The 15,349-nt window shown below is 40.2% G+C and overlaps 2 protein-coding genes across 2 annotated transcripts; one reads left to right on the forward strand and one right to left on the reverse strand.

Annotated features, from left to right (window-relative positions):
• Nucleotides 1–432: 432 nt before the first annotated feature.
• LOC149984520 (protein rapunzel-like) lies at nucleotides 433–1,279 on the forward strand. Its single transcript, XM_090230543.1, has one exon. It carries the CDS (start codon nucleotides 433–435, stop codon nucleotides 1,102–1,104), a length of 672 nt encoding a protein of 223 aa, XP_090086669.1. The 3' UTR covers nucleotides 1,105–1,279.
• An 11,409-nt stretch (nucleotides 1,280–12,688) lies between these two features.
• On the reverse strand, nucleotides 12,689–14,168 carry LOC118944659 (protein rapunzel-like). Its single transcript, XM_036964700.2, has one exon. The coding sequence runs from the start codon at nucleotides 14,038–14,040 to the stop codon at nucleotides 12,856–12,858; it is 1,185 nt and encodes a 394-aa protein (XP_036820595.2). The 5' UTR covers nucleotides 14,041–14,168; the 3' UTR covers nucleotides 12,689–12,855.
• Between the last annotated feature and the right edge of the window lie 1,181 nt (nucleotides 14,169–15,349).

A 15,349-nucleotide genomic window follows, 5' to 3' on the forward strand; every position in this document is an offset into this window, starting at 1 on the left:
CGGTACTTTACACTCCAGTTTCAGGGCTGGACAGCAACCATCTGCCATTGCCTACGGCAATTTTTTTTTAACAATTTTCTTATTATTAAAAATAAGATGTATTATATTGTGTTCTAACATTGTTGCGAGTCAGCTGATGTTCAAAGAGCACAACGCATCCTGTAATCTGTCATTCAGCTTTATGACAACATATTATTATTCAGATAAATTCCAGATGCAGAATGTGAACAAACACTAAAAAGTTTGTCAAATATTAATAAGGATGCTTTGTGAATATTCTGAATACAAGTTCAAACAAATGATCTGCATGCTGTAATTCAAATTCATTAAAGTTGGCACTAACAGCAGACATGAGCGATGAGGTGTACTAAAAGACTGTCTCTTCACTCTCCAGGACTACAGTGAAGTTATACTGTAAGTGAAGCAGCAGCCATGGACAAGGAGACATTTGTCACAATCCTAAACGGCATGGAGAAAGTCTCCTCCTTCGCCGCCAACATCAACCCACTCTTCAACATAGTCACCGCAGTGGTGAAGGTGACAATGAACGTGGTCGCCAAAGACCTCACCCAAGACCAGGATGCCACCAACTTTGGCCAAATCCACGCCGAGCTGGAAAAGATCTCACAGAAAAACCAGAAGTTTCTGAAGCAGATTCACCTGGACGAGGTCAATGAGAAGTACGGCAAGTATGAAGAGTATATCAGGCACCAGTACACCGCCTTCAACACCATGGTGGAACAGATCCAAAAAGACCCTGAGGGAAGAGAGCACTACATGAAAGATTTCCAGGAAGTCTATGAGAGAGACAAGTGTGACCTTGCTCTGAACACCTACTACGACAGTGTCATCGAAGAGAATAAAGCTTTCGAACAAAGAGGTTTGCTGGAGGTGTACCTAGAGCACTACAAAGAAGACCAAAACGCCATGGAGATAAAGTGTTCCCAACTGGCTAATATCTTTCGCATGGGCCTGATGACACGAATGGCGTATAAGGTGGTCAAAGGGCATAATGTGGATGATTTCAGGGTGGAATGGGACCTCAAGGTGAAAAAGATTCAGGAAAAGATGGTCAAGGCATTGAAATTGTGTGAAGGGAACTGATCCTCATTCACTCCCAGAGTCAGGTGGGCATGAGGGATTTAAGGTTAAAGGTTTTTTGGTGGCTTCTACAGTAGTACTCTCACTTCATTTAAAAAATAATAGTCATTTATTTTTGGGTGGTGGGAAGTTATTTTGTCAATGAATTTAGATTTTATATCTTGCTATGACCAGTGTGTTCCACTTCAGCCCTCATGTTTTCTATTTTCCACTGCCAACTAACTCCGTCAAGTTTATTTTCAGAATGAGTCTGAATGCATGCTTTATAATAACCTTGTATAAGTAAATGCTTTTTTTGCACTTAATTAAACATGTTTTTATCACATGTCGTGTTGTTATTCATCCTTTATGTTCTTAGATGGAATGTAAACCAATGATGTAGTTCACTACAGAGCCATATATAGTATACTGTCCTGTGTTGTGGTGTCATTGCTTCATAGGTTTTGAAAGCTTTCAGAAATTAACAGCACAACATTGAAGTGTCAAGTATCACTTAGCAATGGCTATGGAGGAGAAAGTGACACACTCAGAACGTTCAGACAGCAACTGCATTGTCCCGACTCTCTATATCAGTGTTTCCCAACTCCAGTCATGAAGTACCACCAAGAGTACATATTTTTGTTGTGGCCCCCGACATGCACACCAGATTCTACTTGTCAACTAATTATCAAGCTCTTGACAAGTTGAATCAGGTGTTTCTGTCCGGGGCAACAAAAAAATGTGTGCAGTTGGCGGTACTCAAGGACCAGAGTTGGGAAAACTGCTCTCTATATATAACTCCCTTCCAAAGCCATATATATAGAACGTTTGAAATGTTGATAATGTAACAATACGAGAGTGGCTCTGACAACTCCTTATGAAAAGACCCGCTGTAAGGGAGTGATTGTTATTTATATTGAGGGATACCAGGAGGTAATCAGACGTCTTTGAAATTAAAATGGATGACCCTCCACCAAGCGGTTGAAATAAGGGCCATGTTTCTGTGGGTTTCAGCGTTGTGTGAGCAGTGGCGGTTCTAGACCATTTCAACTGGGGGGGCCAAGCTGGGGCCAGTTGTACTGTTAGAGGAGTCAATTAAATTAGACGTTATTGTTGTCATATTGTTTTCTTCACTGCATTGCAGGCATTCGCAGGCAAAAGACCATGTTCATAATCATAGTGTTCCGCGTTACCACTGTCTAATAACGGATGTAAAAAAAGAACGATGGCACAAAAATGTGTTATGTAAAAATTATTTCATACTCCACATTTAGGGGGGCCACAAGGGGGTCCAAAATTGTTGTCACAGGGGCACTGGCCCCCCCTGACCCCCCCAGAACCGCCACTGGAGTAGAGGGGGATCTTTCAATCTTCAAGTAGCCTAATACATTGAGCATTTGCATCCATGATGGGGAAGGGATCATCTTCTGATTTCATTCCAGCTAATGTAATAATGCATCAGCTTCATAATAAGGTCACATACAGGTCTTTAAAACCTTTTGTGACTAGGGGGCAGTATTTTCATTTTTGGAAAAATAACGTTCCCGTAGTAAACGGGATATTTGTCAGGACAAGATGCTAGAATATGCATATAATTGACAGCTTAGGATAGAAAACACTAAAGTTTCCAAAACTGTACAAATATTGTCTGTGAGTATAACAGAACTGATGTTGCAGGCGAAAGCCTGAGAAAAATCCAATCCGGAAGTGCCTCATGTTTTGAAAGCCGGGACAATTCGTTTTTCAGTAGGACCGATTGGAATAATGGCTACCTCTGTATTTTACGTGAGAGTCACTCTGGGAGCCATCAGGTGACCACTTGCGCAATGTAGCCGCTTACGGGTATTCTTCAACATAAATGCGTAAAACTACGTCACAATGCTGTAGACACCTTGGGGAATACAGAGAAAAATAATCTGGTTGATAGCACATTCACTGCTCAATAGGGACGCATTGGAACGTTCCAATGCGTCCCTATTGAGCAGTGAATGTGCTATCAACCAGATTACTTCGTTCCAATGCGTCCCTATTGAGCAGTGAATGTGCTATCATCCAGATTACTTTTTCTCTGTATTCCCCAAGGTGTCTACAGCATTGTGACGTACGCATTTATGTTGAAGAATACCCGTAAGCGGCTACATTGCGCAAGTGGTCACCTGATGGCTCCCAGAGTGACTCTCAGTAAAATACAGAGGTAGCCATTATTCCAATCGGTCCTACTGAAAAACGAATTGTCCTGGTGGATATATTATCGAATAGAAATTTGAAAAACACCTTGAGGATTGATTATAAACAACGTTTGCCATGTTTCTGTCGATATTATGGAGCTAATTTGGAATATTTTTCAGCGTTTTCATGACTGCAATTTCCGGGCGTTTTCTCAGCCAAACTTGAAGAACAAACGGAGCTATTTCGCCTACAAAAATAATATTTTTGGAAAAAAGGAACATTTGCTATCTAACTGGGAGTCTCGTGAGTGAAAACATCTGAAGTTCATCAAAGGTAAACAATTTAATTTTATTGCTTTTCTGATTTCCGTGACCAAGTTAACTGCTGCTAGCTGGACAAAATGCTATGCTAGGCTATCGATAAACTTACACGAATGCTTGTTTAGCTTTGGCTATTAGACAAATGCTTGTCTAGCTCTAGCTATTTTGAAAATCTGAGATGGCAGGGTGATTAACAAAAGGCTAAGCTGTGTCTCAATATATTTCATTTGTGATTTTCATGAATAGGAATATTTTCTAGGAATATTTATGTCCGTTGCGTTATGCTCATTAGTGTCAGTCGATGATTACGCTCCCGCATGCGGGATGGGGAGTCACTAGAGGATTTATTAACAATCAAATCATCAAATATTTATTTTCATCACATTTTATTTGTCACATGCTTTGTGAACAACAGGTGTAGACTAACAGTGAAATTCTTACTTTCTTACTTTCCTGCCGCCCCCCCCCCCCCCCACCCCCAGAACCGCTCCTGTGTGTGAGTCAGTGCTGTGTGTAAGTTGGCTATGCAAACAATTTCAAATTTTCAACACTTCTAAAAACAGAAAGTGATGCAGTCAGTCTCTTCTTTACTTTAAGTCAAGAGACTAACCAGGCCGTGGCTGTATGGTACTCCATGTATATGCTGTCCGGTCCTCTGGCAGTCTCTATGGGGGTGCCACAGGGTTCAATTCTCGGGCCGACTCTTTTCTCTGTATATATCAATGATGTTGCTCTTGCTGCGGGCGATTCCCTGATCCACCTCTACGCAGACGACACCATTCTATATACTTCCGGCCCGTCCTTGGACACTGTGCTATCTAACCTCCAAACGAGCTTCAATGCCATACAACACTCCTTCCGTGGCCTCCAACTGCTCTTAAACGCTAGTAAAACCAAATGCATGCTTTTCAACCGTTTGCTGCCTGCACCCGCATGCCTGACTAGCATCACCACCCTGGATGATTCCGACCTTGAATATGTGGACATCTATAAGTACCTAGGTGTCTGGCTAGACTGTAAACTCTCCTTCCAGACTCATATCAAACATCTCCAATCGAAAATCAAATCTAGAGTCGGCTTTCTATTCCGCAACAAAGCCTCCTTCACTCACGCCGCCAAACTTACCCTAGTAAAACTGACTATCCTACCGATCCTCGACTTCGGCGATGTCACAAAATTGCTTCCAACACTCTACTCAGCAAACTGGATGCAGTTTATCACAGTGCCATCCGTTTTGTCACTAAAGCACCTTATACCACCCACCACTGCGACCTATATGCTCTAGTCGGCTGGCCCTCGCTACATATTCGTCGCCAGACCCACTGGCTCCAGGTCATCTACAAGTCCATGCTAGGTAAAGCTCCGCCTTATCTCAGTTCACTGGTCACGATGGCAACAACCACCCGTAACACGCGCTCCAGCAGGTGTATCTCACTGATCATCCATAAAGCCAACACCTCATTTGGCCGCCTTTCGTTCCAGTTCTCTGCTGCCTGTGACTGGAACGAATTGCAAAAATCGATGAAGTTGGAGACTTTTATCTCCCTCGCCAACTTCAAACATCTGCTATCTGAGCAGCTAACCGATCGCTGCAGCTGTACATAGTCTATCGGTAAATAGCCCACCCATTTTTACCTACCTCATCCCCATACTGTTTTTATTTATTTTATTTTCTGCTCTTTTGCACACCAATATCTCTACCTGTACATGACCATCTGATCATTTATCACTCCAGTGTCAATCTGCAAAATTGTAATTATTCGCCTACCTCCTCATGCCTTTTGCACACAATGTACAGTGCCTTGCGAAAGTATTCGGCCCCCTTGAACTTTGCGACCTTTTGCCACATTTCAGGCTTCAAACATAAAGATATAAAACTGTATTTTTTGTGAAGAATCAACAACAAGTGGGACACAATCATGAAGTGGAACGACATTTATTGGATATTTCAAACTTTTTTAACAAATCAAAAACTGAAAAATTGGGCGTGCAAAATTATTCAGCCCCTTTAAGTTCATACTTTGTGGCGCCACCTTTTGCTGCGATTACAGCTGTAAGTCTCTTGGGGTATGTCTCTATCAGTTTTGCACATCGAGAGACTGACATTTTTCCCATTCCTCCAGCTCAGGAATGAAGGAATGGGCCAAAATTCACCCAACTTATTGTGGGAAGCTTGTGGAAGATTACCTGAAACGTTTGACCTAAATTAAACAATTTAAAGGCAATGCTACCAAATACTAATTGAGTGTATGTAAACTTCTGTCCCACTGGGAATGTGATGAAAGAACTAAAAGCTGAAATAAATCATTCTCTCTACTATTATTCTGACATTTCACATTCTTAAAATAAAGTGCTGATCCTAACTGACAGGGAATATTTACTAGGATTAAATATCAGGAATTGTGAAAAACTGAGTTTAAATGTATTTGGCTAAGGTGTATGTAAACTTCTGACTTCAACTGTACCTAGATCATGGTTAGAGTAGAAGAGATAGTGGTGGCATTACAGACACTATGGTAAACTTTCAGAACACCTGTGACTCGAGTTTTGTTAGGATGGATATTATTCCACCTCATACATTTTTCTCCAATTTCTAACAGCCGGTGAACATTTGACAGATGACATGCAGGAGGTATTGTCATCGCAGGCGCTGTAGGGATAGTAACCGAAGGAGCAGTATTAGTAGCGTAGGATACTATATTGATATCATGGAATTGGACTACGGTGCAAATTAGGGGTATTGTGAGACTATAGTCATGGGCCATGTTGGAAGTAGCAATGGTTACTTTAGTAGCTGTCGTGTCTTTACTATCATTAAATGAAGATTTTAGTTTTTATCAAAGATTCTCTGTAATTAGTATTACGCGATCAACTGATTAATCATGTTACTGTAATTAACTAGGAAGTCGGGGCACCAAGGAAAAATATTCAGATTACAAAGTTATCATTTCCTAAAATAACTTTTCAGATATTTTATCTGATCAATTAGTCTTTGAATTAATGAATTATTCACTTTGCCTCACGTTAGTCTCATTCCAAACGTCGTAAATTGTTGGTTATCTGCACGAACCCAGTCTTCACTATGAGTCATCCATACATCAATTGTCTTAAAAATGTATTTATTACTAACTAAATAATTCACAGAAATGCATAAGCAAACAGACAAACAAGGTAAATGTGGTTACAAGAAATAATAGGGGAATGTGCCCTAGTGTGCTAAACCGGCATCGCGGCTTGTTAGACAAAAGGGGAAGTGGGGGTCAACTGAGATGAGACACTACAAAGTTGAGAATTATAATGTTAGGAATTTTATGAATAATGACTAAACAATATCTACATTTAAATAGAACTATAATGTATTGAACTCTACCCTGTTTTACAATATCTGATTAATAATGTTAATTCATATGGAAGGGTTTGTGTAGCATGAAACAGAGGGTAATTAAACATAATAAATACCATTCCAGCTGGGTTGGGGAGGAATGGATTGTGGGTTTTTAAGTAAGTAAAAAGGATCGTTAACCTATGGTTGAACCGACTCAACTTAGCTCTGGGATGTTTATATAAGGCAGCGAGTGTCTCCCTAGGTTTTCCATTATCTGGAACTGTCTGCTGAATAGTGAAAGATGAAGGTGAGATTTCAGAAGTTAATCTTGATATGGTTTGTGTCTGGAGTGAGTGAGCTAGGGGGTTGGAATAAACTTTTGAAACTGCTTTGTCCTGGTCGATAGGTGGAAGGACATTTTATAACCTATGATGTCATATTTTGTATATAAACTGTTGTTTGTGGTTCCATGGCAGTGAGCTCCGAGAATAAATACTATTATCTAATTTTGATAAGACTGGTCTCTGTCTATTTAATGCAAAATAAGAATCTTACAAATTCTTATAAAATAGACTGAGTGTATTTAATTAATGAACACATATAGGAATTATGAAATTCCAATGACATATAACAATTGAAATGCTAATCCTTTACACATGAACGCTCACTCATTCGGGAACAATTGCAATCAATATATATATTTACGTTCAGTGTGTCGTCGGGATCTTTGCTGAAAAGTTTGTTTCTGTTGGAGAGTTTTGCCCGTCTCTCTCTCTCTGTCTTGGTTAGAGGGGATAATTCAGAGTGACATTCATTCATGTTGTTGTAGAATGGATGTTTTGGCAGTTGTCGCTCTTCGCGTTCAATGATACCGAATTCCTAGCTGCAGACTAGGAATTAATATCAAAGACTTGTTCTTATTCTGTCGGTATCAATACTCTAAGAGTTTAACCACGTGTTATGGTTAAAAGATTCAGCAATGGTCTACAACCTTTGTCCTCTCCTAATGGAGAAAAACATGGTCTGGTGATATTTTCTCAAAGTTGGGTTTTATTCGGAATTGCAGAAAAGGGGCTGTCCCAGGATTCCTGACCCTACCTGGGCTCAGTGGCGGTCCTCTGATTTAGTTCAAATCAAAAGGGAATTGTATTTTCCTTCATTAAACAGTTCAAATCATATTACACAATTTTACAAACAGTATCATACTCACTTATTCATCTTATACAACAATTAGATGTAAACCTCATATCTGAGACTATTATATAAACAGCGTTATGGTAATGTGGCCTCACCGTCTCCCATGAGCTTCCCCAAGTTGTAACAAACGGACCAGTTCTTAGCTGGATTCTTCACCGATCTTTTATACTTTCTCCGGAACATTACATTTTTCGCACCTCAAAGAGGTGGAAGAAATTCCTTTGTGCTCTACGAAAATGTACTCTCTCTATACTGTGTTTCCATGAAGAGATCCTCAGGAATTTTCGACGTGTCCATGACCACAGCAGCCTAGTTGAAGGAGGAAAGGGGGAGGCAGGGAGAGGGGGAAGGGGCTTGCTATACCTAAAGAGGGCAACGTCATGACATAGCATTGTTGGAATATCAGTTATGACAACTCATGTCACATGGATTGGTAACTGGGGGACTGATGGGAGGACAGGGAATGTGGTTATTCAAATATTACACGTGTTCAGGAATTGACCCATGTGTTGCAGTGTGTATATCCTCAGGTGAAAGCAGAGTTATAACCAAGAGCACGGGCTGAATTCTGGAGATTGAGTGTACATCAAGAGACACCAGGCGGGGGTGTTGGGACAGCGTTGGTTTGGGACACATACTACTCCGTACAGTACCTGCAGCGGTAAAGATCGTCATGTCTCTCCTTGGGGGGTGCATAGTTCTCATGTGAAGTGAGGTACAGCTGCATAATGGGTGGGTGAAGACACCATGACAGAGGAAGCGGAGCGAGAGAGAAACTTGAGTTCACTGTAAGACATACCGATGTGTTGGGTCTGGGAGCTATTTTAAACATCATAGTTGGGTTGGGGTTAGCTACTTTATTGGTTAATGTACCACATGATAGAGGATAGAGGGGTAATTGTACTCTGAACAAAATGTTGAAGGCATTGATCTGAAAGCATATACAGTGTTGAGTTACTTCTAGAGGATGTAATGTTGATTAGGGATACACACTTGCATATCAGGTGATGTGCCTATCAGGTGAAATGGAGGAGATGGGGGACAAAGTGAAAATGACATGACTTGGGAACACCTCTCGGAACCTGGGGCCTAAAGGGGAAGACTGGGTGAAAGCAAGAGGAAGTTTTTTAGAGCTTTCATTTTTGTGGAACCCAACATGAAAGTATCCCGGTGGCATAGAGTCAGGTGAAGAGAGAGTGGGAATTGTCATGGTCTCAGACTTGGGTTTTCATGCATATATAATTATGCAGAGTTTATCACATTGTTAATACTGATATTTTTTGTGTGTCTTTTTGTTGCTTTCCAAGTCTTGTGCTCTTACTCTCTTAGGAAACATAAGGGGGAAGTGGAGAAACTAAAAGCTGCTCCATCTGATAGAACGAGACCGCAAATTCAGCTGGAATGGCATTTTGTTGTGTGATGATAGATGGAAATAAAAATGTGATCATTGTACAGAGGCCATAAGTCTCTGAATTTGTAAACCTCATGGTGAATGTTTGTTCATTGTTTGTTCCATTTGTTAGTTTGTTTAATTCATGTTTTATAATCATTTGTTAGTTTTTTTTATTCATGTTTTATGATCATTGTTTATCCATTTATTAGTAACTTCCAAGATTATATATATTGAACATTAGGATGCTATTGTTCAAGAGAAGGGTCTGTTGGAATCTACATTATGAACATTGAGATATTAAAGACATGATAGATCAGACGCATAGTATATTAAGGAGTGAGATCTGTAGAAAGACAGAGTGGCTGTGGAATGTGCTGCTCAAAGGGTTGCTACAGGGGAGACAGATGGACATCTTTGGACTAGAAGAAGGAGGGGTTGAGGTCCAGAGGTGAGGTCAGATCGCCTGAAGGGAGTAATAAAGGTTTACTACCCTTTTCCTTTGGAACCATATGATGTAAGGAATGGAGAAGGAGGAGTGTCTTAAGGAGGATATAGATATCTGTGATGGGAGAAATGTTGGGTTGTCAGAATTACAGCTATACAGACCCTTTGGGCAGAATTAAACTTGGTTAAAGCTTCTCTAGTTATTTACTCTGAAAAAGAAGAACCTATCAATAATTTTGTACTTTTAAAACCAAATACTTTTAGACTTTTACTCAAGTAGTATCTTACTGGGTGACTTTTACTTGAGTCATTTTCTATTAAGTTATCTTTACTTTTACTCAAGTATGACAATTTTGTACTTTTTCCACCATTGCTCACAAATTGAAAGTGGATTTAACAATGATCGTAGCTTTCACCTGGATTCACCTGGTCAGTCTGTCATGGAAAGAGCTGGTGTTCATAATGCTTTTCTACACAGTGTGCAATCCTTTGACAAATAACTGACAAAGGTATAAGAAAATTCAAACATTTGCAGATTTAAAAAAAAAAATTGTTTGAGCTGATGTTTTTTTAGGGATGAAAGTAAGCAATAAACTGTCATTATCAGTCTCAATGTTTATGACTGCATGTACTTCTGCTTAAACGTTTTACATATAGTACCCTCTAAAATTATGCTATCATGACAATTCGGCACATTTCCTCAACTGCAGAGAAAAGGAACATTCAAATCCAAATTTACAACTGCTTAATGATGACAATCACAATGTCCTTTATAGTGTGGTTTATTATGAAAGAATACAATACAAATTCAAAATTAAAGCTGTAAAAAGCATGTGGAATGTATGACTAGAGAAAGAGATGTAATGTTTTAAGGCCCTTTTAACAGTTTTAGTTCATTTCAAAAGAAGCTTGATTAGGTCCTCAGTACACTGAGGAGGATAAATAGTTTTCTGCAGTAGGCTTACATAAATCATTTTATTATGCTGGTTGATGTGCTAAATTATAGTATGGTCATAATGAAATACTGGATAAGGTATCTTACTATTCTCTTTGGTAGAAGGAAATATGACATTCTCGTACTTTATCACTGTTGTTGAGTAGATAGATATCCATGAAATGTCTCATATACAGTGGGGCAAAAAAGTATTTAGTCAGAAACCAATTTTGCAACTTAAAAAGATGAGAGGCCTGTAATTTTCAACCTTGGTACACTTCAACTATGACAGACAAAATGAGAAAAAAAATCCAGAAAATCACATTGTAGGATTTGTAATGAATTTATTTGCAAATTATGGTGGAAAATAAGTATTTGGTCAATAACAAAAGTTTATCTCAATACTTTGTTATATACCCTTTGTTGGCAATGACAGAAGTCAAACATTTTCTGTAAGTCTTCACAAGGTTTTCACACACTGTTGCCAGTATTTTGGCCCATTTCTCCATGCAGATCTCCTCTAGAGCAGTGATGTTTTGGGGCTGTTGCTGAGCAACACAGACTTTCAACTCCCTCCAAAGATTTTCTATGGGGTTGAGATCTGGAGACTGGCTAGGCCACTCCAGGACCTTGAAATGCTTCTTACGAAGCCACTCCTTTGTTGCCCGGGCGGTGTGTTTGGGATCATTGTCATGCTGAAAGACCCAGCCACGTTTCACCTTCAATGCCCTTGCTGATGGAAGGAGGTTTTCACTCAAAATCTCACGATTCATGGCCCCATTCATTCTTTCCTTTACACGGATCAGTCGTCCTGGTCCCTTTGCAGAAAAACAGCCCCAAAGCATGATATTTCCACCCCCATGCTTTACAGTAGGTATGGCGTTCTTTGGATGCAACTCAGCAATCTTTGTCCTCCAAACACGACGAGTTGAGTTTTTACCAAAAGGTTCTATTTTGGTTTCATCTGACCATATGACATTCTCCCAATCTTCTTCTGGATCATCCAAATGCTCTCTAGCAAACTTCAGACGGGCCTGGACATGTACTGGCTTAAGCAGGATTTGAGTCCCTGGCGGCGTAGTGTGTTACTGATGGTAGCCTTTGTTACTTTGGTCTCAGCTCTCTGCAGGTCTTTCACTAGGTCCCCCCGTGTGGTTCTGGGATTTTTGCTCACCGTTCTTGTGATCATTTTCACCCCACGGGGTGAGATCCTGCGTGGAGCCCCAGATCGAGGGAGATTATCAGTGGTCTTGTATGTCTTCCATTTCCTAATAATTGCTCCCACAGTTGATTTCTTCAAACCAAGCTGCTTACCTATTGCAGATTCAGTCTTCCCAGCCTGGTGCAGGTCTACAATTTTGTTTCTGGTGTTTTGACAGCTCTTTGGTCTTGGCCATAATGGAGTTTGGAGTGTGACTGTTTGAGGTTGTGGACAGGTGTCTTTTATACTGATAACAAGTTCAAACAGGTGCCATTAATACAGGTAACGAGTGGAGGACAGAGGAGCCTCTTAAAGAAGAAGTTACAGGTCTGTGAGAGCCAGAAATCTTGCTTGTTTGTAGGTGACCAAATACTTATTTTCCACCATAATACATTCATTAAAAATCCTACAATGTGATTTTCTGGATTTTTTTTTCTCTCATTTTGTCTGTCATAGTTGAAGTGTACCTATGATGAAAATTACAGGCCTCTCTCATCTTTTTAAGTGGAAGAACTTGCACAATTTGTGGCTGACTAAATACTTTTTAGCCCCACTGTACATTCTTAAACACATAAAAATTAAGATAGTTTGAACTATCAAACTACACAAAAATCTACAAGGCCGATAAACAAATAAACAAGAGATTACATTTTACACAATCACCAGCTAAAGCATCAGCTATGTTTTAGATATAAATAAAAACACCTCTAACTTATATATAAGCCATAATGCATTTTCTTCCTAGTTTTCCTCATAACTACTATATTTTCCATTCAGCTGTGAAACAAAAGGCTAATTAGGATGAACGCATATGTACACTTTTTGGTGTTTTCCATAGTAGTAACAACCCTCTTTGAAGTTGTTGCTCTCCACCACTTTCTTATAGGCGCTGACAGCATGCACCTGGCAGTTGGGGAGTCTTCTGCTGACGATCTGAGCCACATCCATCATGTTCCTCTTCAGCTTCTCCCCCTCAATCTGTTCTTTGATCAGATCCATGTTGATAAGCTTAGGTTGAACACTGAAAGAGATCACCACTTTGATGTTGTTTTTGGTCATCACCTCAAAGAAATTAGCTCCTCCTTCACTGCCATGGTACTTCTTTCCAGCTAGCCAGTTGAAAAAGAAAATGCGCTCCTTGTCATTGAAGACCCTGATAGACCAGCTCACCCAGTCATATTTATTCTTAAGGGTGTCCAATATGGATTTGGTGAAGCCAAGGTCAACAGAGCCAGGTATCTCCTCAAGCTGTTTTACCATGTCCTCTTTGGCTCTTGGGGCGAAGTTATCAATGATATCATCAATCACTTTTTTCATGCTCTCCTCAACTTGTTCCATCTGCTTAAGCCACTTCTTCAGCATCTGATACCCCACATCCGTTTTCTTGAGGCTGTTGTAACCCATGAAGGCAATGATGCCCTTCACAAAGAGCTTCTTAAGAATATCACAGAAATCTTCTACCGCAATTCTATTAAATTGTTCTGTTTCAACCACTGTCTGCAGCATGGAGCCACCTGAGGCATTCCCAGTAAAAGCATTGTAGAGGGCATCCAGGTTCAAGTCTTTTTCCAAGACCTCATAAGTTAAGAGGAATTCGTCCATTTTTTCTTTTTTTAAGTTGGGTTTGGCATTGAAAAACTCCTCAAACTTCTTGTACTGGTTGAGAATTTGTGCCTCCCAGTCAAAGTGTTGCTTATTCAAGGAGCTCTTCTGCAGCTCCCGGGAGATTTGGTCTTCCTCAGCCTGGATGCGTCTCAAATTCTGGTTGACTTTGAAGAACTGCTCAGTCAGGTACTTGGCGTTCTGTCCTTCTGGGTTGCTGAAGATCTCATAGGATGCTTGGAATACAGCCTCCAGGATGGGATGGAACTGGCCCACAGTGACTGCCAGGACCGCAGACGCCTGTCCTATGATATCAATCCCCTTTTCTAAATTGTCCTTGTTCTGCAGGAGCCATTCTTCCACACATTCTGTCATTTTGAGGGCTCAATCACAGACTAACGTCCAACTAGGTCTTCAAAGAATCTTCAAATATGTCAATGTCTGAAAGAGAAAGAGGAAGAAACATAAAAACCAAACACCTGTAGACACCTGGCCCTCCATGGAATGAGTTTGACACCCTTGGTGTAGATAATTATTGTATCATCTAAACCACAGTGAAATATATTTCCCATAACCCAAAATATTGTATATTCAGCTGTTTGAAGCAGGTGTACAAAACCGAACGTAAAATTTACAAAAAGGAAACTTTAGAATGGGAAACATGGAAATAACATACAAATAACCGATCTAACACTACTTAGACTTGCTTTTAATGGTAAAGACGTTGTTGGGGAATAATCAGAATTGGTTGGTAACATAGGTAAGATGTTTTATATTCATCATATGTTTGTAAGTTACTTCTCATCAGAATGTTATTTTTGTATAATACTGTGGCGGGGTTGCAGTATCTGTTCTATGTCAAGACTAAGTTGTTTGGGCCGGAGAGAGGGGAGAGGTCAAGCGTGTATCTCTTGCCCCCACAATGTCTGTGTGCCAGTCAGTGTGTCTCTGTGATCTTGTCAAAATAGGATGGTTTTGATATATGCCTGTTGATATGGAGGATTGGTTTATGGTTCTGAGTTTGAGAAAATAACATGTTTTAGGAGACAAAGCTGAACGATGAATTATGCCGATGCTGTCTTATCCTGTGTGTGTCTTTGCTATAAAGGAACTAATTTGAAATGTGGAAGGGACTCTCAGAGAATTCATTGATAGACACTGATCTGAGAGTCACAGGGTTGTGATAGAGCTCATATAATTAAAAATGGACTTTGTGATAACTAACTCTGACGTGTGTGTGGTTTGCTCTCATGATTTGGTAAATAGAGGAAATTTTCACGACAACGTATAACTCCCATTTCTATGTGAATTTGGTTGCCCAAAAAAGTTACAAATTGTAGCTTTAAGAATACATTAAATCATTGGAAATTGTAGAAGATTTTTGTAGTTAAATACAAAAAAAACGTTTTTAGACAGATAAGAAAAGATAATAAACAGGCCTTCTGAGTGGCGCCGTGGTCTTAGGTACTGTATCACAGTGCTAGCTGTGCCATTAGAGATCCTGGTTCGAGTCCAGGATCTGTCGCAGCTGGCCGCAAACGGGAAACCCATGGGGTGGCGCACAATTGACCCAGTGTGGTTAGGGGAGGTTTTGTCCATCAGGGATGTTGAAACCCATGGGGTGGCGCACAATTGACCCAGTGTGGTTAGGGGAGGTTTTGTCCATCAGGGATGTTCTTATCCC

The sequence above is a fragment of the Oncorhynchus mykiss genome, chromosome 3 (assembly GCF_057628025.1).
Source record: "Oncorhynchus mykiss isolate SJ-2025 chromosome 3, ASM5762802v1, whole genome shotgun sequence".
Lineage (NCBI taxonomy): Eukaryota > Metazoa > Chordata > Actinopteri > Salmoniformes > Salmonidae > Oncorhynchus > Oncorhynchus mykiss.